Source organism: Acomys russatus, chromosome 32, assembly GCF_903995435.1.
Source record: "Acomys russatus chromosome 32, mAcoRus1.1, whole genome shotgun sequence".
Classification (NCBI taxonomy): Eukaryota; Metazoa; Chordata; class Mammalia; order Rodentia; family Muridae; genus Acomys; species Acomys russatus.
This window is the reverse complement of record NC_067168.1, coordinates 32,867,868-32,891,522: the sequence shown is the minus strand read 5'-3', so window position 1 is coordinate 32,891,522 and position 23,655 is coordinate 32,867,868. Positions and strand designations below refer to the sequence as shown.

The window sequence follows — 23,655 nt, the reverse complement described above, 5'->3', positions numbered from 1 at the left end:
CCTCTCCTCAGCCCTGTCATGGCCAGGCTGCTCTTTTTCTGTTTTTTGTTTGTTTATTGTTTGTTTTTCGAGACAGGGTTTCTCTGTGTAGCCTTGGTTGTCCTGGACTCGCTTTGTAGACCAGGCTGGCCTCGAACTCACAGTGATCCGCCTGCCTCTGCCTCCCGAGTGCTGGGATTAAAGGTGTGCGCCACCATTGCCTGGCTTCAGGCTGCTCTTTTCTTCTTCTTCTTCTTCTTCTTCTTCTTCTTCTTCTTCTTCTTCTTCTTCTTCTTCTTCTTCTTCTTCTTCTTCTTTTGGTTTTTCAAGACAAGACTTCTCTGTGTAGCCTTGGCTGTGGCTGTCCTGGACTCACTTTATAGACCAGGCTGGCCTTAAACTCAGAGATCCACCTTCCTTTGCCTCCCTGAGTGCTGGGATTAAAGGCATGCACCACTGTAGCCACCGCCTCTGCTGTCACCGCCGCTGCCACCGCTGCCACCATCACCACCTGGCTACCAGGTTGCTCTGCTCTTTAGCCTCCTTTGCCTAATGGCAGCTGACCACCTCCATCCAGATTTTGCCGCTACTAGTCTTCCTTGACCTCCCCAGCTCCTGAGAGTGTATGCGTGTGTGTGTCTCAGGTGCCCCGTGTCAGGTCTCGTGGACCAAGAAGTGTTTCATATGATGAGGGGAGCAAAAGGGCTGGGGCAGGGGACCATGGAGATCTCTCTCTAACATGTAACTTTGATCCTTACCTGGTAGGGTATAGGGCAGAGCGGGCAAGGTTGAGCCTTGACCTGGAGTCTATGGGCTGGAGCTGATGCTTTCTCCATAGGAAGGAGGGAGCTGCCAGGGTTGATCAGAAGCAGGCCTCCTTCCTGTTGTCTTGGTGCTGGCTCTTCCTCATCCGGGGGGCGGGGGCTGGGGTGGCAGGGCAAGGAGTCCATTCATGCTGGTGACTTCTCTGGGAGCCTAGCCAGCTCCATGTGCAGGCTGGAGAGCAGTGGACTGAGCATTCTCCTGGGCTGGGACTGGGGGAAGGGGGAACAAGGCAGGAGCTGCATCTGGGTACCCCACCCCCCAGGGGCAGTCAGGGTCTGGATAGGAGCCTGGTTACTAGGAATCAACCACCTAAGCCTGTCACCTCCTGAACACATCTGTCTCAGCCTTACCAGGCTCAACAGCACTGGTAAGGCCAGGCCTGGCAGCCATGCCAGCAGGATGGAGGGCGCGGGCGTCCACTAAGAATGTGATCCCAGGAACACTCCCCTTTGCAGCCCTTTGGAAAGTTGACCAAAACCAACACTGGGCTCTGAACAAGCTAGATTAGCACCTGCCTATACTAGGACCCCCCATCTTCATGTACTGCCCATCTGAATCCCATTCCTGGCCCCTCCCCCACCCCCTGTCTTTCAAGTCAACATCTCCCTCACCCCTACCACTGTCCTCACAACAAGGTGACTTGGCTCTGTCTACCCCATCTACCCATGACCCATGAAGCATACCACATGCTTGAGGAGAATAGGTGTGGCTCATGGGATTTTTTGTGATGATTCAAAGCACACACAAAAGCCAAGGCCACGCTCAGGTGGCAATGGCAGGAGCCTTCCTGGTCACATCAGGTCCTGCCCTGCCTCTTCCAAACTTCTTAGGTTCTGTTCAGCCTCTCCCCATTTTCCATATAGGAATCGGGGACATACTAGGGTTAAGTGTTCCAAATCACATAGCTGTAGGTGGCACAGCTGGGGCTCCAATCTGTCTATCCTGACCCTGTTCCCTGCTCAGAGACCAAAAGGAGGGGGACTGATTCCTGTTTCACGTGGCTCTCTGTTGAACGGGAGGTTCCCAGGAAAGGGCTTGGCTCTGCCGTCAGCCCTCTGGACATCACTTGTAGGTGGCTCAGCAGCCATTACCTTGAAGAGATGGGTCCCGGGCTCTGCAGGAACCCTGCTTCTCTCTCTCTCTCTCTCTCTCTCTCTCTCTCTCTCTCTCTCTCTCTCTCTCTCTCTCTCTCTCATGCTAGTCTCTCAGGTCTGGAGGTGGGACAGGAGTTTGACTCATTCTCTGTTTCTCTAAGATGGGGGCAGGGCGGGGCCCCCTGAGGCCCGGGCAGATGCTGCAGTAGTGTGTGCTAAGAGAGGGACTGACCTTGCAGCGCTGGCCAGACGTCTCTGCAGCTCAGTGTTGGGATTCCAGGCACATCCAGAGGCTGCCGCAGAGGCTGTAGGGGGACAGCAGGGCTTGGTGTGTATGGGAGAGAGAGAGAGACAGACAGACAGACAGAGAGAGACAGAAACAGAGAGACAGAGACGCACACACATACAAAGAGAGAGAGAGAGAGAGACAGACAGACAGACAGAGACAGACAGACAGACACAGAGAGAGGCAGACAAGAGACAGACAGAGATGAGAGAGATAAAAGCACCCTCTGCCTCTAGTACTTGCTATATAGTCCCACCTACTCAGGGGCTTCTATACCCTCCCTGCCCACCATGTCTCTTGGGACTCCCTCTGCCGCCTGCAGGATTATAGCTGAGTTCCTGGGCTCTGTGCCCCATCCTCCCTGTATGCTTTGGTTTTGTTGCATGAAAGACAGGGAGAATAAAACCCTTGCTATGAGGACAGGGTGGAGTGTTATGAGGACAGAAGCATTGGTCCCTACCTAGAATGGAGCCTGGCACACAGAACGGCTAAAACTCGCAGCCCACTCTTCCCTGCCTCTGTGGGCATCTGTATTCCGGAGAAACAGATGTCCTGTCTGGATGGGCAGGGAAGAACACAGAAGTGGGGCCCCCAAGCCTGTGGCGGGGAGCGGGGGGGACAGTCTCATGAGGGAGTCTGGACATAGCTGGCAGGTTGACATGGGTCAGGCATCACAGAGCAAGTTACAGGCTGTCCGTCCCTTCTCTGTGCATTCAAGTGGCCGTTTCCTTGGGGCAGACACAGTAGAATAGATGGGCTTTCTGGGTTAAAGGCTGCGTATATTTTGAGATCTTTTGACTCAAGTGGCCAAATGGCTTTCAGAAGGCAGCTCGAGTGACCATAACTTCCTGGGAAATTATAAGACAGCTTGGGAGAGCTGAGCCAGGTACAACTGAGCCACCTACTGCCATGTTGGTAGCTCAGTAGTACCTGCGGCTAGAGATGAGGCCACCTAGGGTCCACATAGAAAGACCCACTGCCTTGGTCCCAAGGCTCCACGGCCTCATGGTCCCCTCTCTTGGCTCTTCCCACTTTATGTCCTTCTTTGGGAGACTTGGCCAGGGCCTTCATCTGTCCCTGGAAGAAATGACTTCATCTCAGACAGGAGACAGTATCTGACACAGATGGATACCCTAAGCGGGGGCCTGTAGGACAACCTGGTTCCTAGGTCTCTACCTCGGTTTAGAGCCAAGGCCCTAGACAAAGCAGTTCAAATCCATCCCTCCTATCCAGGCATGGGCTGGGGGCTTCAGGGGTCCCCCTATTACACCCTATTTAATTGAACACTGGCCCCTGTGTCCGTACTCACAATGAGCATGAACATAACAGAGTAGGTTAGAGATCTTGAGCCAAGTCTTCGGCCTGGTCGCTGCTGGCCCTGGATGTCAGGGAAGGAGAGTCCTTCTGGGAGGAGCCCACTGCCACCGGTTCAGGACTCTGGATTCCTCAGATCATCATTGTCAGGGGAGAGATAGCCAATACCACCTTCCTTCACCGGTGGACCGTCCTCTAGCGCTGCCCCTAGGCTCAGTGGCCTTCTACCATTCTACAGTTCTACAGGGCCACCAGAGTACCTTCGTCCCTCAGAGGCCTCCAGCTGGGGCAGACGCCATGCCGGGGGTGGGGTGGGGTGGTGGGGGTGGGGCCACTTGCACTTTGCACAGCCCCAACAGAGCAACGCCCTTCTCTCAGCAGCAGAGGCCTTTGGCAGTCTGGGTTTATAACAACAGGCACTGATGGGTACCCAGGAGCCACTGCAGCCATTCTCTGCCACAATCCAGTGCCATCTGCCCTTAGGGTGATGGTCTGGGATAGGCAGAAAGCCCACCACAGTTGGCCCTAAACAGCCTTTTTAGGAAGTTTTGAGCATCTTCTATGTATTGTCCTGGGAGGGGCTGTCTTTATATCTCCCGGGGCCCCAGGGTACCCCACATCTGATGAGGGGTTCCTTCTAAAGGTGGACTACAGGCCAGCCTGATGGCCAAGCCAGACTGAGTCACTTCCATGGTCTTTGCTCAGCTGAGATCTCTGATTCTGCCCATAGCCTTTAAGGAGGGCAGGAACGCATTGTGTAAGACCTGCAGTTCCAACCCAGAGAGGGCAGTACTCACACAGTCTGGAGTTACTGACCAGCCCTAGCAGCATGGGTACATACAGAGGGAGGCACAAAGGAATTTCAGGGGTGCAGGCTGCTGGCCCAGCTGCTATATGGGGCTTTCTGTTTGACCCATGTCCAGCCCAGGGCTGTACTATTTTCTGCTTTGAGTTGTGAAAATGCCTTCAGCTCATGCCACATAAACCTCAGCGTGAGTGTTTGTCATGGGCCTTAGGCAGGCTTTGCCCTCTAAGAGCACCTTGACACCCTGGCCAGCTTCTATGCCCACTGGCCTTTGTGGCCTTCTCAGAATGACACTCTGTGAGTTTCAGTGGCCTCTGTTTAGGACAGGCCCTACTTGATCTAGAAGCTGCCCAACGTGCAAGTCCCACCCTGATCCTCCAGGCATCCTGGATGGGTTGGCCTCCATTGTCTGCTAGGCTAGGCTCGTTTCTCTGGGCAGTGAGGCAATCTCACCCTCTCATGCCTGTTCCTGAATGGAACCGCGGAGGAATTGGAAGTGAAAGGCCAGGGCTTGTGTTCATCTGCTGTGGGGGCTGGGCACTACTTAACTTCCTCCCAAGACCCTGGGTTCTTAGACATTAAGGCCCCTAAGAACTAGGGTGTCAGCAAGACTGGTATCTGAGGCAGGGGAATTCTTTGCCAGCCTTGTGTGACTGGGCACCCCTTTATACCCCAGACTGCCTAATGATGGGCCGGGCTGAGCTCAGCAACCTTCAGGAAAGGCTGTGCCTTCAACCCTATGCTCCTAGGAGGCCTGGGCAGGAACCCAGATGAGGATGCCAGGGCACGTGGCTCTGGGGAAGGCTGAGCCTGGACATTTCCTGCTGATGATGCCAGGGCTCCACTCTCCTGGAGGGGTGATTCTTTCCTCTTAGTCAGAGGAAGTGGGGCAGGATTAATGGGCAATGCCTATGCAGGGCCGCTGGGCCTGCAGGGATTATGGCGGCAAGAACTGAGGAAGCAGCCCAGCCCAGCAGGTCTCCCACACCCACACGCTCCATGCTTGCCCTCCACATCTGTCCTGCTGCTCAGCCAGGCACCACTGAGGGAGGCACAGAGGTAGGCAGGTCTCTGTGAGTTTGAGGCCAGCCTGGTCTATAAAGCGAGTGCAGGACAGTCAAGGATACACAGGGAAGCCCTGTCTCAAAAAACCAAAAAACAAACAAACAAACAAACAAAAACCCAACAACACAGCACTTGGGAGGCAGAGGCAGGTGGATCACTGTGAGTTCAAGGCCAGCCTGGTCTACAAAGTGAGCCTAGGACAGCCAAGGCTACACAGAGAAACCCTGTCTTGAAAAACCAAAACAAACAAACAAACAACAACAAAAAACCAAATGAACAAAAAACAAAACAACAAAACCCAACCCTCCCCCCATCCTGATGCTCAGTGCCAGGGGCTACCCTGAGCCCAGCCCCATGTTCCAGCTCCTTCCCTTGACTATCCCTTTTACCTGCCAGGGAGGTTAGATGCCATGGTGTGTATGTTTATTTTAAAGATTGATATTTATTTATTTATTAATGGTTTTTTGAGGCAGGGTTTCTGTGTGTAGCCTTGGCTGTCCTGGACTGACTCACTTTGTAGATCAGGCTGGCCTCGAACTCACAGATATCCACCTGCTTCTGCCTCTCAGAGTGCTGGGATTACAGGCATGAGCTATCACCGCCTGGCTTTCATTTTTTTTTTTTTAATTAGGTTTATATGGTGGGGAGTTTGCACACATGTGTGTGGGTGCCTAAGGAGGCTGGCATTCGATCTCCCTAAAGCTGGAGTTACAGGGGGTTATAAGCTGTCAGTATGGATGCTGGGAACCGAACTTAAGCACAGTCTGTGCTCTTAGCTGCTGAGGCTTTCCAGCCGTGCCAGTGTGGTTCAGCCAGCCATGACCTCAGACCTGCAAAGTGGGGACGATGGTGAAACATATGTGGCCCTAGGACATTCATCCAGGCCACTCTCCAAGTGTGTTGCACTCTTAGGGCCCTGAGCCTGTGCCCGTGCCGAGCAGAAGGGCAGGATGTGCTCCTGTTGGAACAGGCTGCTTGAATGAATGGCTTAGTGTGTGCTTGTGAACACCTATGATCCCTAGACCCATTTTTCCCTCTGTTCACCTCTGGGTCGCTGGACCCGTGTGACCTATTAAAACCATTGTAGTCTTCAGGTCCGAAGAGTCTTGGAACCACAACCTATTGTTGTTGTTGTTGGCTTTTTTGTTTTTTTGTTTTTTCGAGACACGGTTTCTCTGTGTAGCCTTGGCTGTCCTGGACTCGCTTTATAGATCAGGCTGGCCTCAAAATCACAGAGATCCTCCTGCCTCTGCCTCCTTGAGTACTGGGATTAAAGGCGTACATCACCATGCTTAGGTTCCCAATTTGTTCTGTGTCCCACAGTGCCTGCTTCCTTGGGGGAAGCTGCGCCCCAGAGGGCTGGACTATACTGCTGATCACAGGAGGCAGTGTGGTGGTGGGACAGTTTGTGTGTTGGTTCTCAGACAAGGGTCTCTTCACAAAAAAGTAAGGTCAGACTTCTAATCTTTTCTCAACCCTTGGCCAAGCTCGGCTCAAGCCAACTTCTCTATGCAGTCAGGTATCTGCAGTGGGCTAAGACTAACCCCCAAGTGAGCCTTGAGCTAGTTCATGTTATGAAAAGGCACATCTTAGTGTGGCCAACTTGAGTAGAGCCTGATAGCCCATTGTCCTACTCTTTCCCCACATGGGGAGAGCTAGGTTCTGAAGCAAGTCTAGTATTTTTGGTTGGTTGGTTGGTTTTTGTGTTTTGTTTGTTTGTTTGTTTTTGTTTTTGTTTTTCCAGACAGGGTTTCTCTGTGTAGCCTTGGCTGTCCTGGACTTGCTTTGTAGACCAGGCTGGCCTCGAACTCACAGCGATCCACCTGCCTCTGCCTCCCGAGTGCTGGAATTAAAGGTGTGCGCCACTACTGCCAGGCTACTTTTTTTTTCTTATTTCTTTCTTTCTTTTTTTTTTTCTGAGACAGGGTTTCTCTGTGTAGCCTTGGCTGTCCTAGACTCGCTTTGTAGACCAGGTTGGCCTCGAACTCACATCGATCCACCTGCCTCTGCCTCCCAAGTGCTGGGATTACAGCTCTAGCATTCTTATAGTCAGCCAGAAGAAGGAAGATGAGAATCAGGAGGGTCTCTGGGACCCATGTGGCTGGACCAGACAGAGTCCTGGGCCTGGCTGGGTGGGGGGCAGTAGAGCTCTGTCGTCGGGCAGGCTGTTGATCCAACCCAGCAATGATGAAACGGCCCCTTTGTCCTCCGGCGCCAAAGTTGCTGTGACTGGAGGAGGCCTGACGTGAAAGGGTCATTGTTCCCACTTGGGCAGCCACTCAGGGAGCTGGAGGACCAGCCCAGGGCAGGCTTTGTGCCAAGGCTGTAGCCCTTGCCTGCTGCCTGTGGCTGCTCAGGATGTCCTGGGCTTTCTGCCTCTGACTCATGGCCAAACCTTCTTCTTCTTGGGCCAGGCTAGACACAGGTGTCTCTTCCGAGACCCTGGAATCAGTATTCTGCAGCTCAGGATCTGGTCTGAATGGGATGCTCATCCATGGGGGCTGGGCACTTCATAGGCAGGTGCACCGCAGTGCCTGTAAGTGCCACCAGAGCTTGGAGGTAAAAAGATGTTTTGTCTTGGGGCAAGGAAACTTACCAGTGACATTCATATCCCAGGGCTGTGCCTCAGGGGCATCTCCTCCCCATCGGACACCCCCTTGGCACCTTGCCGAGGAGGAAAGGCAACTAGAGGGAGAACTTGGGTGGCTCTAGGCAACGCAGTCGGAATTTATCTGTTGCTGTCCCCAGACCTGATGGGTGTCCTTCCCCCGAGGGTATCCAAAGCCCCTCTGCCACGGCTCCCACCCTTCTCCTGTCCCTCCAAGCCCCTCTCCTGAACTCTTCTACAACCCAAACCTGCTCAGGCGCTGCCTCTGCTTCGAACTTGCCGAAACCCGCCCCTCACAACTCAGATTTCATGTCCTGGTGCTGGCTGTTCAAAGCCTCCCCCAAGGCATAGAAGCAGCAGTTGGGGGTGGGGTGGGGTGGGGAGGGAGGGGACCGGACAAGATTACCTGGATCCTCGCAGCCCTGTGCAGGCTTTATCCTGCCAGCTGCATCAGTCAGCTCTCTGCTCCTGGGGCTCCTCCCTGCATGCTTCTCTCTCTTCCCCTAGGACTAAGTGTCCCCCAGTCTCCAGCTCCTTGTGGCTATGCTCAGGGATGTGTTCCAGGTCCAGGACAGAGCTTAAGTCCCCTTCTGCCTTCCCCAGGTAGACCAGCTGGCTCCAGAGCCCAGAGCCCCTCTATACACCTCTCCAGCCCCGCCCCCTCCACTGCCTCGCCAGCCATCACGCTCCAAGCCTCAGGCTGGGCCTGACCCCAGCTAATGAACCCCCTCCCCCCAAATCCCAACTAGATTTTTGGCTCTGCTCTAGACTTCTTTCCCTGAAGGGATGTAGCTAATTAACCGAGAGGGTTTAATTAATCAATTAGTGTGGCCTCCAGACCCCTCCACTTAGCTGGGGCCATGGCAGATCTTTGTGAACAAGAGTGACCAGAAGCTTCTCTGGCTGGAGTGTAGCCAAGGGCAGGGTAGCATTCAGGGTGGGCAGAGGCAGGAGAGCAGTACCATGGGGGTCCTCAGGGCCACCGCCTAAGCATCACTATAAGCCTGGACAGGCAGGGTTGGGTCACCCAAGCATAGGGAGGGATGAAAGGGGGCAAGCCCTCTGGGAACCTAGGCAATACCTCATACAGTAAACACGGACAGATACACTCAGAGCTGACCGTGTCCCCCAGGTGGCCCAGGGGATGGCCAGCTGGGCCTGGCCCAGGGTTGATACTACACAGGGGCCCATGGGAAACAGAAGAGACATCAGACCCCCCAACTTGGAGAATGAACTGAGGGAAGGGTTTCCTAGAGGTGGGTGCATTGGAGATGGGCTCAGAGAAAAGGCAGGTAAGAGGTAGCTGCTTGCAAGGGAGGGTGGATGGATGTACATTCCGGAAGGTATTCGTGCACACACGTATACATGCGTGCACACACACACACACATGCTCGTGCTCACACATGCACGCACACATGCAAGGGCTAGAGGCAGGATGCTCAGGAGGTTCAGGTTCACTGGAAGATGTTGTCTCCTCTGAGGTGCCTCCCGGGATGGGTTTCCTGTTAGAGCTCTCTGCCTCTCTGCTCTTCCAGCTTACACGCTATGGTGGGACACACTGGCACCACACTTCCAAACTTCCCTCACGGTTGCTGACTGTCGCCCTCCCAGCAACCTACAGCTGCAGTCGCATCCCTTCGGCAGTGCCTCTGTGTTCTACTTCAGCTGCTTCTGGGGGTTCTTATGGCTTCTGAGGGGAATGAAGACCAAAGGTCCCTTTAGGAGCCAGTGAGATGGGTCAGCATGCTCGCCACCATGCCTGACAACTGAGTTCTAGCCCCTGGACCCACATAATGAAAGACAAGAGGTGACCCCTGCAAGTTGTCCTCTGGCTTCCACAAGCATGCCCAATTACAGGGAGGATCAAATGAGTTTATCATCTTAAGCCTGCAGGATACCCGGGACCTAGAGCGAGGGCCATGCTGGGGATGTGATTATATCATCGCTCTTTCTGCAGTTAGAACTGCTGTGGATCTCACTAGTCAGCACAACCCCCAGGCTGGGCCAACCAGGAAGGGCAGTGCAGGCCAGGCAGGGCTCCGGCCAAGGAGGGGCGCTTAGCTAAGTCTCTAGCTACTGCCAGGGACAGCTGACTTTTCAGCTTTCACAAGTCAGCGACAATAGGCCAGCAGGAAAGCCAAACAGTCCTGTTCTTTCCCGGTGGAGGCCAAATTAAAAAAAAAAAAACAAAAAAAACAGAGCACAGGTGTTTGCCCCAGAAATGGCATTTCCAGGCATGATGCCCAATAGAGGGAGGAACCACAGATGTACAGAAATCACGCTCAGACTCTCTGTCCAGAGGTGTGGAAGGGACAAGGCAGAAGTCAGGCTCTCAGAACCTTCTAGCGACCGGGCGGGGCCAGTTATTCTTGAGCCTCCCCCAACCCCTGCCAGGACAGGGTATGGAAGAGTCCTGGCTCTGGGGTGCTGGGGTCTAGGGTATGAGGAAGGCTTCGCTCCTGTGCTCCTCCCAATGCTTGACCCACACTATACCTAGCGGTCAGCTTTTCAGAGAGGAAAAGAGGCAGGCAGGGCTAGGTAGAAAGCCGGTCTTGGTTAGAAGGACTAGAGAGGGCTCCCAGAGATGCTGGGCTAAGGGTGGGAAGGTTAGGAAGCGTGTGTGTGTGTGTGTGTGTGTGTGTGTATGTGTATGTGTGTGTGTGTGTGTATGTGTGTGTGTGTGTGTGTGTGTGTGTGTGTGTGTGTGTGTGTGTGTGTGTAGCAGTTCCAAAGACAAGATTGTGAGGGGAGCAGGCTGAGATTAAGGCCCTTCTCTAATAGCCACACGGCGATAGCCAGAATCCATGCTTAATGGTCTCCAGACCAGAGCATGGAGGAGCAGTTTTAGCAGAGCAGGGAGCAGAGGCTAAGTGCCCTCTGCTGAGAGCACGCTGACTTCCCCTGGACCTCAGGACCAAGTGAAGGAGAGTATCCCCTGGAAGGAGAAGAGGGACAGGGAGACAGAGGCCACTGTGAAGGGGTCTGATGCTGGAGTAGAAAAGGCCTGGCTTGGTCTCACCTCGTCCTGGCAGCCCTTAGACACTCTGTGGGACGTCAGCAGTGGCCCTCATCCGCTAGGCACTGGCCCCGTAGGTGCCTTCTTGGTACTGAGGCTAGGCTGTCCAGTCCTTGGGACAAGACTGCGAGTCTTGAGTTTGAGTTAGTCTCTCTAGGTCATTGTTATCATTAGGCTGGGTAAAGATTGTATGAGGGTGGGTTAGCAGTGGCTGTCCCCCCGGGAGGTACCCTTCAGCAAGGTGGGAGGTCCTATGTAATGAGCATCACCGAGGTTCACTTTCCCAAGTCTCCCAAAAGGGCCATCATAGATGTGTTTTCCTGGGACGTAGCAGAAGAGGAACGAAGAGCCTCAAAAATGCTTCCTCTGTAGGTGCTCAGCATGGAGTCCAGTGACGGGCGACACAAGCTCCCCTCAGAAGAGATGAAGAGATGAGAAGCTCTGGCTAAGAGCTATAATGTGTATGTGTGTCTGTCTGTCTGACTGTATGTGTGTGTCTATGTGTTCATGTGTATGTGAACATGTGTGGGCAGACCAGAAGGCTTTTGCAGTTGCTCTTCTGTCTCTTTGCTTTGAGACAGTCTTTTACCGAACATTGAAGTATGCACAGATTCAGCTAGACTGGCTGGCCAGCAAGCTTGAGGGGTCCCTCTTGTCTCTGCCTCCCTAGCTGGGATGACAGGTGCACGCTGCAGTGAGTGGCATTTATATGGATGCTGGGGGTCAAAATTCAAGTCCTTGTGACTAATCATATTGTCTTCCTAGCTCCAAGGACCACCTCTCTCTCTCTCTCTCTCTCTCTCTCTCTCTCTCTCTCTCTCTCTCTTTCTTTTTGAGATAGGGTTTCTCTGTGTAGCCTTGGCTCTCCTGGACTCACTTTGTAGACCAGGCTGGCCTCGAACTCACAGCGATCCACCTGCCTCTGCCTCCGGAGTGCTGGGATTAAAGGCGTGTGCCACTACACCCGGCCCCAAGGACCATCTCTTAAGGCTTGGACCCATGAGGCTGCCAATCAGGATTCAGGCCCTGGACACAGAGCTGGTCAAGCAGGGACCCTCTGCTCACACATGACAGCCGATTCCCACAGGGCCAAGTCTTGTTGGTGGAGAAGATAGGCCTTCTTGCTGTCTGCTCCCAGGCCACGGGATCCGGTCCTACTGACTTACCCTGAATGAGTGCCCAGCCTTTCCACCATCCTCTGACCTATACATCTGCTCTTTAGGCTGCTTCCCACCCAGCAACTAGGACATCTGACAATGACAGACCCCTGACAACCTTGAACTGGAACTCACTAAGGGGCCTTTTGCCCCCCTAAGAGATGTCCTGGGCCTTGGGCCCCATGTGGAAGGAACTGCTGCCGTTGTTTCGTCTGCAGGACCCCAGGTGAGAAGACGTGTGGCCGTGGAAGTGCCCATGGATCCCGGAAGCTCCATTGCAGATAGTGTCCCTAGAGGTATGCCACAGAAGCCCTAGGGAGGGGCCTGACAGGGACTCAACGTGGCTCAGTCAAGAGACAGTGAGGATAAGGCCCCTAAGTGCTGTTAAATGCTGAGGTTTAATGTCCAGGTCTGAGAAGTGCTGATGTCACTCGGGGCATAAAGGATGGGAGGAGGTTACAGTCAGAGGCAAGCTCTCCTTCATGTCTGTAGGACTTGCTTGGACCTGTTCAGCCTGAGACATGAGGAGGCTTCATGTGTGCACATGAGTGTGTGTGTGTGTATCTGGCCTCTCACAGGGCCTGAGGGAGAAAAATTTCCAGCAGGGCATCGAGAAGAGGGAGGGAGGGAGCAGTGACTTACTCTGTGGCACCCCCCTGCCCCACTGTGAGGGTACCTCAAGAGTCTGAGGCTTCCTTGGATCTGCTGTATCTCTGACATCAGACAGGACAAGTCTCAGGAAGTCTCTGCTAGAGGAGTGCCTCGTTTTGGTGGTGCACGGGACAAGCATGGACAAAAGTGTCAAGAGCCAGAAACTGGTGCTCTCCCTTACCAGGGAGCCAGGGGTGTGTGTTAATGTGCTCCTTGGAGATGCCAGGCTCCCGCACAGCCCCTGTGGCTTCTGTTTGGTGTAGGTGCTGATGGGCCCAGGCGTAGCCATACTGAGACTCAGAATCCCAGCACCCAAGTTTGCTGTGCAGTAAGAGCGGCACGGAGAGGGCAGGTCCCACCACCGCCTGCTACCACCCCCAACTCACCCCATTCACGAGGCATAAGGGTTTCTGATCTTGAGGGTGGCAGGTAGGTAGAAGTGGCCCCTATCCTAAAGACTGTCTTTGCCATCCCAGGCTCAGAGCAGGGAAAATGTTCATCCTTTATGGGGTCTTCTTGCCACACAGCCCCCTCACGATGACTAGTCCACAGGGCTTCAAGTCCTTCTTGGTGTCCGGCCTTAGTCACTCTTGCTGTTGCAATCTGATTCATTTATCAGAAGACAAGTTGAGGGCCCCATTATTCCGGCCACCAGCCTGACATCACAGAACTTTTCCCTGGGGCATGTTCCCATTCCTGGGACTGCCCTGCCAGCACAGGAAATGGCTGGTGCATGAATGTGCCTAAGTGGCTTGGATCCTTCTCCCAAGAGAATGCTAAAAAGCGGCAAAGAGGTGGAATTCTTTGGGTTCCTGGGGCAAGAGTCTGAGAAGGAAGAAAAACAGGGACCTTGTAGGGCCTAAGACAGGGTCAAAAGATTGAAAGAGTAGCTGGGCGGTGGTGGCGCACGCCTTTAATCCCAGCACTCGGGAGGCAGAGGCAGGTGGATCGCTGTGAGTTCGAGACCACCCTGGTCTACAAAGTTAGTCCAGGACAGCCAAGGATACACAGAGAAACCTTGTCTCGAAAAACCAGCAAAACAAAACAAAAACAAACAAAAAAAGCTTGACAGAGGAGACCGTGTGAGAGCCAGTGTTCACCCAAAGTACCCAGGGGCTAGTGTCTGGGGGGCTCAGCCAAGGACGGGCTTGAAATGATCAGAACCCATGGACAGGATTTGGCTGTGCCAGCGCAGGATGACAGTGTGAGAGTCCACAAGGCTGGAGTCCGGGGTCTGGAGCTGCTTGGCCTAACCTAAGGTTTCAAACCAGGGGTCAGGCCACTCAGCCATACATAATCTGGACCACTGCCCTGCTGGCCTTAGCCAAGCAGTGTGAAGGTGGGATTTCCATAGAGTGAGGAGCCTGTGGGTCAAAAAGACATAAGAGCACTGGGTTTAAGAGTTCATGGTTGAGGCTGGGCGGTGGTGGCACACGCCTTTAATCCCAGCACTCGGGAGGTAGAGGCAGGTGGATCACTGTGAGTTTGAGGCCAGCCTGATCTACAAAGCAAGTCCAGGACAGCCAGGGCTACACAGAGAAACCCTGTCTCAAAAAACAAAAACAAAAAAAACACCCAAGATTTCATGGTTGGAAAATGATGCGGCTGGCCCCCTTCATGCACTCTTAAGCCCTCAGTCCTCAGCTTGAGGAGTCTGCTCAGGAAGTGACTGCTGTTTCCACCCCCATAATGTCCCTGAGCACACTGGCACTGCCAGGCACTTACTCGGCCTATTAAGGGCCCAGCCCCCAGCCAGGCGCCCGCGGGCTTCCCCAGCCTCAAGCAAGGGCACTGAGAAGGAACAAAGGCGCAGTCTCTGCCTTCTCAGACACCCACCCCTGCCTGCCCCTAGCACAGAAGGATGTGAGGAACCCTGATAGCTAAGAGTTGTAACTGCCCCTCTGCCAACACTGGGAGAACCCCACTTTTCTGGCCCTCAACCTGCGGAGATGTGAGGCCCTTTACTCTGAAGCCCCAAGCTCTGAATTCAGGCTGCCAGTCACAGCAGAGAGTTGAGCCCACCTATATGTGGCAGAACTTGACCTCTGTCATAGGCCAAGTTGTGAGGATTGCTCTGGTGTTCTGTGATTTGGGGCAGAAATGGTCAGAGAAGGACCAGGACAAGAGGGGAAAGTCCTAGGACACATGAAGCTGTCCTTGTCAGCCTTGTCCTGCCTACCCACTTTGCACCTGTGTCCACCAGATGCAGGCAGAGGCACAGGGGATAACCTGTCTCCAGCAAGGGGCTGTTGCCCACTGTGGCTCTCACTCAACAGAGCCTCCTCCTTGCGCCCAGTTATAGTGGGAGCCCAATGGTGGCCTGAGCACAACTGCCCCCAGCATGCCCATCCCCTCACCAGAAAAACAGAGTGCTCACCATGCCAAACACAGAGTTCTGAGCTTGGCTTTATTTATTTAGGTTTTTCAAGACAGGGGTCTCTCTGTAGCCCTGGCTGTCCTGAACTCCTATAGACCAGGCTAGCCTCAGACATCTGAGATCTGCTTGCCTCTGCCTCCAAGGGTTGGGATTAAAGGTGTGTGTCCTCACTGCTTGGCTCTAAGATGCTACCTCCTATATTTGAGCACCTCCTGGCAGGCTCTAGGCAAGATGAGGCCCACTCTTATGGAAACAGGCAAATACTGCTCCTGCCTTACCTCCCCAGGCCCTTATTAAACACTAGGACTCCATTTAAAGAAAAAATAATATTTATTTGCAATATAAACAAAGTCCCGTTGCTGGCTCGGGATATATGTGTGTGTGTATGTATATATTTATATATATATATAGATAGATAGGGTCACAAAGTTTCCTTCATAAGATTTTAAAGCAAAAGTGGCCACCCTCTGGTATTCCCTCATTTACACTCTAATCCATCTTCCTAGATTTTGTTTAAAAATGAGAGAGACAGAGATGGGGATGGGGTGTGTGTGTGTGGGAGGGAGAAAGAGAGAGAGAGAGAGAGAGAGAGAGAGAGAGAGAGGAGGGGAGGGAGGGGAGGAGAGGGAGAGGAGGCGAGGAGAGAGAGAGAGAGAGAGAGAGAGAGAGAGAGAGACCATGTACAGCATGGATTTTTTTTTTTTTTTTTTTTGTCACTTTCTCAACTGTGGCAAGATTTTTGACCTGCTGCCCTAAAGAACCCCTGAAAACTACCCCTGTGAGGTAAGATGTGGCGGGTAGAGTTTCTGTGGCCTCAGTTATTGCCCACTGTGGGTGCTGCTTCTATCGTGGGGCTTGGTGAGAACCAAGGCTTGAGAAGCAGTAAAACTGGAGGGGCGTCATGGAACCTGTGGCTGTGTGCTATGGATACTGGGGTGGCAGACAGGGCCTCACATGCCCGCCGGCCTGTCCTTGCCCCACCTGCCCCCCAGCCCCTGGGGTTGCAGCAGGTGTAAGTTGCCTGCAGGTAAAAGGCATGGGCAACAACATAGGCCAGGGTAGGCGTGCACCTGGACAAGGGGGCTGGGGGTGGAGCTAGACAGAGGCCAGAGTGAAGAGAGAAAAGGACTGGGAAGGCAGGGCTGTGTCCCACCACCTGCGCTTTACTCAGGCACCGTGGGGCCTCTATTCCCAGTTAAGAGAGATGATGATAGAAGTGGCAGGTCATCTATAAAAGGGCCAGGGCCCAGCCCTCTAGAGGCTGAGCCCAGATGGCTAATACCACTTGGCACTCCCCTGTGCACCACACCTCCAGCAGGACATGTTAAAAACCACCACACTCTTCCTCAGAGGTCGGCAGGAGGGCAGACGGTGCAAAGATCGCCAGTGCCCACCAAGCACGACTCATGGCAATTGGCCTGCACAAATGCTGCACTGAGCTAGGCTGGGCCACAGGTAGATGGTATAACCAGGGGTCCTGATGCTCAGAGAGCAAGAGCCCCCCACACCCCCCTTCAAGAATGGCCTGCTGGGGAAACAGAGGCTTCCCACACGTGCAAAATGCATTGGTCAAGAACATGGGGTTTGTCTTTCTCACTGAAAACAGAAGAAATACATCAATGGCTGCTTTTTGAAATAAGAAATGAAACTGAGAACATCTTTCTCTCTCTCAGATTAAGGGGCAAAACATTGGTTTATACAATCCACTGTTGCATTTAGCCTGAAAAATAACACTTTTTGTTTAAAAAAAAAAAAAGGAAGAGAAAAAGAAAAATCAAAAAGAGCTTGAATACTCTTTGCTCCAGGGAGCTTGGATTTACCTGGCAAAAGTAGTAAACTCAGGTCTGTGGATATGTCTTTAAAAATAGCCAGAATGGCTAGCCATCAGCAGAATGGATGTCCTAGGGCACAGACAAGGCCACGCTGGCCCCCAAGCCACAAGTCTGAAAGCTGAGGCCAACGGCCACTTCAGCAACACATGTCTGGAAAGCTGAAGCCACTCCGGCAAGTGCTGTGGGCCCGGCCCAGGACGGCATGGGAGCTGAGCCGCTGCTCAGCCTGCTTCTCTGGACACAGGTGACATCTGTGGGTTCTTCAGGCCAGGGAGGCAGCAGGCTAGGGCCCCCGCACCAGGCTCTGTGGAGGGCTGGGAGAGCCTGTGGCTGCGCCCAGTGGTGCATCAGGCCTCACGTGGACTCAAGCGTGTTGATCGGGAACAGGTTATGGTTGGTGGGTGTGGAGAAGTAGAGCTGTCCACTGGGGGTGTGGTTGTCGCACGGGCTGCTGAGCCCCAGCGTCCGCTCAAAGTCCAGCAGCTGCCCCATGAAGTTGAAGTTGGGCGAGATGTTAGACTTTTTCCTCTTAACGAAGTCATAGGCGTCATTGAGGGACAGGTTCATCTTTTGCATCAGGTAGGCTACAGTAACTGTCACTGAGCGGCTGATGCCTGCTAGGCAGTGCACCAAGACGCCACACTTCTTGGAGCGGGCTTCATCTGAAACACAGGGACGTGGGTCAGAGCAGAGCCATCTCTAAGACACCTCCCAAACAGGTGGGCAGATGGGTCACAGTGGAAGGCCTGAGGCCACACAACAGCCTAGTGGCTGGCTGGCACAGCCAGATACTTGAAGGGCTTGATAAAGCCCAGCAGCAATGGGCTGGTGAGGGGTAATACCAGGCTACAACTGAGCCCCTGACCACCAGTGTCCTCCTCTAGGCGGCCTGACTTTATAGAGACAGAGTTGCTCTGCATAGCCCTGCCTATCCCTGAGCTCACTTGGAAGACCAGGCTAGCCTCAAACTTAAGAGATCTGTCTGCTTCTGCCTCCCAGAGTGCTGGGATTAAGAATGTCCAGTACCACCACCTAGCTATTCTCAGTGCTTTCATAGGGACCTGAGGCAGGGAAGAGTTCACCAGCCACAAACTACTGTTCCCACTGGGATCACAACTAGGCCCACCATGGCCACCGGTGGTACAGAGGGCGTCACCCACATCCTCTTGATGGCACCACAGCCAGAAAGCCCACTGTGTCAATGTGAAAACAGATGCAAAAACAAAGAGACAAGTGCACACAGAGGGTGTTTCTACGCAGCACCAGCTCCCACAGGGACTTTCCCAGCACATCTTGGGATGTGAGCTTGGGGCAGGTGGCTGCGAAAAGAAGTGGGCAGCCAGGCCCAGCATGGCCATAGACTACCCACTCAGTGCCCTAGGACTTAACTGCAGCTCCTGAGGACATCTCCTGCCATGGCCAGTCCCTTGCAGCCTCCTCCAGGACCACCAAGGACACCTCTGCCTGAGACATAGTGTGGACTCTACAAATACTGAATGGGCTCCAAGATGCTTTCACCACTCATTCTTCACTGTCTCTGGCCTGGCCAAGACCCCCCCCCCCCACCCCGGTTCACCCGAGGGAACCTACTCCTAAGCAAACAGAACTGATGGGCTGGCCAATGGCTCTGATATAGGGGCGGGAAGGACTACAGCAGAGGAGACACATGTGGCTCTGTAAGGAATCAAGTGGCTGACTGAAATTTGGTTAAGAGGTGGAGGGAAAAGCACCCCCCGCCCGCCCCCGCCGCCCCCGCCACAATAGGGCCATTAAAGAGCTTTCAGTGTCCGGTTCAGTCTTGTCTGAGTCCTAATGGGAGGCTAGGGCCCTGATGCCCCCTCTTGTCATGTATGGGAACCTTCCCTTCCACCCCTCCTGCATCCTGTTGTTTCCTTCCTTCTCGCCAGAAATGGAGGAGAGCTTTTAAAAATAAAACCATCACCCCAGATCTAGCCAATGGACAGGACATTTTCCACAATTGAGTGGAGAGTGGGGTCTGACTTTCACACCAACTCTGGTGCCCCATATTTGACCACGTCCCCTGGATGGGGAGACCTGGTGGCACTCAGAGGAAGGATAGCAGGTTACCAAGAAGAGACTTGATACCCTATGAGCATATACAGGGGGAGGAGGTCCCCCTCAGTCACAGTCATAGGGGAGGGAGGGAGGAATGGGAGGATACAAGGGATGGGATAACAATTGATATGTAATATGAATAAATTAGTAAAATATATTTTAAAAAAGGAATAAAACCATCCACAAGTCAGGGCTTAGTCCTGAGCAACCAGGGGGTCCCCTCTCTGTACCCTCCCTTTTTGTGGGAGCCCAAATGCTGAGGCAGCACACCCCCCAGAGTGCTTGGCCCCCAGGGCAGGGCTGGAAGCTCTGGGCAACCCCTCCCTGAGGCCTCAGCTTCCTTCCTTCCTCCCAGCCCAGGCACCCAGTTTTGGTTCCCAGTAAGCGGATGAGGCGGGGAAGCCTCCCACTTCCTGTTGTTAAAGTTAGCCCAGCCCAGCTGACACCAAACGCCCTCAGCTGGACACAGTGGCCATCAATCTGGAAAACACTGCCCAGGTCCTCCCTCACCCTGACACTGGAGGCTGGGCAGAAACAGAAGCACCAGGCTCAGAGAGCGCAGGGTTTATGTTTATCAGAACCCGTGTGTCTTTTCCTGGCTGCCTGGTTAAGACTCGAGGCCAGAAGAGATGACCTCCAGGCCAGCTGGCCAAGGAGGAAGCAGGAGAGGGAATCTGAATCGGCTGAGGCCAAAGGCTTTTCTCAAGCTGCCTCCCCTTTCTCTATGTAGGCAGCTAAGAGCATCTGGTTCTCATATAGGCACTGGGGGCATCACATGCCCAAAGCTGCCAGTCTGGCTCTGGGGCTACCTTCTAGCCCTTTCAGATCCACAATAAAGCCCAAAGAGGCATCGTGACAGCCCCATCCTGCAGAGACACATGTGCCGAGGCGTGATGCAGAGCAAGTGAGACCCGTGGGAGTCTGTGAGCTGTGATGGTTCAGCTTGCTGCGCTCAAAAACTACAGCAAAGCCAGAAAAGCAGAGGTTGGACCACAGAGAGCCCAAGACGGACTGAGAATTGGGGGAGTCCAGGATTCAGGGGCTTGCTCAGGTCCTAACAGGTAGAGGGGCCCGAGGGACTCTGTGAGTCACAGCAAGCACAGGTACACCCACAGGCACACGCTGGCACATGCAAAGCACACACAGGTCTTGACAGGCCCAGAGGTACCCAGTTGGGCCGGGGTGACACCCATCGTCCCTCACACACCTTGCCTTGCTCACCCACCCACTCTGCCCAGACAAAGACACCTACCAATGAAGCTGATGGCCTCAGGGAAGAACTGGGAGAGGTTCTGGCTCCAGTGGTCAGAGATGGGGATCTGCTTGTAGGTGAACTCACCACCGTGCTCAAAGGCATTGGGCAGGTTGGGCGTGACATTGAGGATATATTTGATGCCGTACTTGCCAAGTACATCCAGGTTGGTAGAGTCCTTGGCACAGCCGAGGTAGAGGTAGGGCAGGATCTGGACTGGAAAGGCTGGCTGGCTGGATGGCACAGGGCTGCCATCCGACTCAGTGGCACTGCTGGGTAGCTCTCGGTCTGACTCGCCGTCTGAGCAGTCAGAGCTGATGCGCAGGCCCCCCAAGCCCAGCACGGAGGTGGGTGGTGAGCCGCTTGGGGAGGACGAACTGTCCGCATTAGTCTCACAATGCTCCGAGTATTCCGTCTGGAACTTGTTGAAACCACCTGTGGCCAGGGCAAGATGGGGGCCTGGTGAGTCCAAAGGGGCCAGCCAGAAAGACTATTAATGGTCAGGGATCCCCACACCAAACGCCACAAAATGTCCATGTCAGACACATTACACATGTACCCACTCGTGTGTTGTGTTGTCGCTATCTATCACCTCACAGATAGGGAATCTGAGTCCTAAGCCCTGAGCCCTCTCCCACTGCTGGACTCTCAGCACCATAACACTCAAGGGAAACTGGCCACACCACTCGGCACAGAGCACCTGAGGACAGGCCCCAGCTCATCGCTCTTCCATAGCTCCCACAGCTACCTAACACACCTGAGCGCTCAGTAGTGGCTAACGGCTAAAAGAAAGGCCAAAAATCCCATCTCAGGCCAGCACCTGTAGGTCAGCAAAGGCGAGAGGAGCCAGTCAGAGGCAGACAGCACATGAACTCTCACTTGAGGGCGATGTGAAGGCACCGCTGGTCCTTTCCCCCAGCAAGTGGGGGTAATGGGTACCAGCGATCCACTTTTCTCTGGAACCCTTCCTCCACACAAGCAGCCCCTCCCCCCACCAGCGTATGACCCCAAGAGAGGGGCCGTGGGGGCTATACAAGGACAGGAGCGACAAGGAGCGTCATGCAGCTAGGCATGGCCCTGCGGCACCCGAGGGTGCCGCAGGACTCCCCTCCCCTCCCTGCCTGTCTGCTGCCAGCAAGAGGCCATTTTGGAATGTTAATTGGAAACACCGGCTGCAGCCACTAGCCCCCCGGCCCGCAGCCTCCCCTTCTATAAACTCAAGGGCAGCAGCCAGAGGACCACCCCCACCCCCACACACCTGGGCCACTGCCCACAGCCTGCCCAAGTGTCTCCAAGAAGCCGCAATCCTGGTTGGTAGGGGCCATAGTACGATCCCAGAGGAACAAACATAAACGGCCCCCATGCACAGGAGGGTGGGTGGGGATGTGAAAGGTGCCTTCCCGGTCCTAGCGTTCTAATGCCACAAATTTCAGGCTAGCTAGCCTATGGGGCTCCTTCCTGAGTTCCAGCGGCGCGCTCTCCCCCACCTCCTCGGAGCTCAGCTGGAGCCTGTGCCGCTGTTGTCTCCCCATCAACAGGGAAAAAATAAACAGGAAAGGAAAAGTTTGTTTCAGCCACCGAACGGTGCCGAGAAAAAGGACAGAGACTGGGTCCCTTGTGCCTAGCTAAACCCACACCTTGGGGGATGGCTCGCAGAAGGGCGGATTCGGGCCAGGGGCGACGTGGCGCCCGGCCTGGCCAAGCGAGCGGAAAGGAAATAGCCTGCAGCGAGGGCGCCAGGGAGCAGAGGCGCAGCCCCAAATCCCGTCTGGGGTCTAGGTTCTGCCCTCACCTTGGAGGTAGTAGGCCTGGCAGCCGTCGTCTCGCAGCTTCTGCAGCAGCAGGCCGAGAACTGAGGCGGGAGCGCCGGGCTCGGGCTGCCACTCAGCCGTGGCCTCGTCGTAGAGCAGCACGGTGGCCGCCTTGCAGCGCGTGGCGAAGCGCTCCTTGTCGGCGTGGTTGGGAATGATGGAGCGGATGGGCAGGTTGCCTTTGCGCAGGCGGCGCAGCATGAGACCCGGGATGGCCAGGTTGATGGCCGTCTCGATGTGCGACGACTCGAAGAGCTCGTGCGGCCGGCAGTCCAGCAGCAGCAGGGACGCGCCACCGCGCGCCTCCAGCTCCTCCTGCAGCCACTCGGCGCTCTTGCAGGGCATGGCCCCCGCTCCCGTCGTCGCTCCCGCTCCGATGCCTGCGCCGGATCCAGATCCCGAACCGGGCTCCGAACCCGCCCGGGTGCCCCCAGCCGCCGCCGCCCCCGAAGCCGACATGTGCACCCGCACTGGGGGCCCGCGGAGCTGGTTTTTCATGGGGAGCTCGGGGCCGGGGCCGGGGCCGGGGCCGGGCAATCCCGCCCTGGGACGGCGCCCCGGCCGCGCTGGCCCCCGCCGCGTCTCCGGGCGCCCGCCTCCCGCCGAGCCGCGCGCCCGCCGCCGGGGCCTCCCAGCCTCCGGCCTCAGTCCCGCCCGGCCGGCCCTCCGCGCGTGCCGCGGCCTGACAGCCCCAATTAAACCGCGGCTCCGGCGGCCGCGCGCCCGGGCGTCCTCCGGGAGGCGGGGCCGCGAGGCCGGCGCCGGGGCTTAAAGGCACCGCACCTCCGCAGCCCCTCCCCCGCAAGCTGCGCGGGAGCGCCCTCGACCGGCTCTTGCGGTCCCGCCTAGCCTGGCCCTGGCCACTACCTGCCCAGGGGGCCCAGCCAAGGCGTCTTCACGATCCCCTCTGGCTAAGCGCCTAAATCTGTGCCTTGCAGGAAGGCTGCACTGGGACCCCACCCAACATTTACAGAAGCAGAATTTCTCCAGATTGGGGCGTGGGGGGGGGGCGGTCACCCAGAGCCAGTCTTCCCTCCTCTTGTCTGTTATCCTCATTCATTCCCGATCTCTTGTTCATTCAATAAACGGAAATTGAATTCCTACTACGTGTCGTGCTCTGTGTAAGGTAGTCGCAGTTTTAGGTGACCATACCATCTCCTTGATAGTCATAGGTTCCAGACCTGAGTTGGAGGGTCTTACCTCAGCAGGTTTGCTGCGAGAACCATCATCTAAGTGACATGAGGGGTAGGGTGGGTCAAAGACCGCTGCCATCCACCGCAGGCAGAGCTGGAAAATTCTGATAGGACCATCCCTAGGTATGGAAACGCTAGCTCTTTAAGAAAGATTTTGCAAGTGCGGTGGCGACTAGCGCGGAGTGAAGCGCCACGTGACTTTCCCACTGGGGCGGGTAGGAGGGAGAAAGCGCTCCATAATCAGCTTTCCTTCACCTACCTCTCTTCTCCACGCACCAATCGACTTTCGCGGTAGGCGGGCACGCGCTCGGCCG

The 23,655-nt window shown here is 55.0% G+C and overlaps 1 protein-coding gene across 1 annotated transcript; it reads right to left on the bottom strand.

The window, feature by feature from the left end:
* Positions 1-16,683: 16,683 nt before the first annotated feature.
* Dusp7 (dual specificity phosphatase 7) lies at positions 16,684-22,720 on the bottom strand. The gene is made up of 3 exons (XM_051140281.1): positions 22,130-22,720; positions 20,338-20,772; positions 16,684-17,671 (listed from the first exon to the last, which is right to left on the bottom strand). Exons 1-3 carry the CDS (start codon positions 22,644-22,646, stop codon positions 17,364-17,366), a joined length of 1,260 nt encoding a protein of 419 aa, XP_050996238.1. The 5' UTR covers positions 22,647-22,720; the 3' UTR covers positions 16,684-17,363.
* Positions 22,721-23,655: the final 935 nt, after the last annotated feature.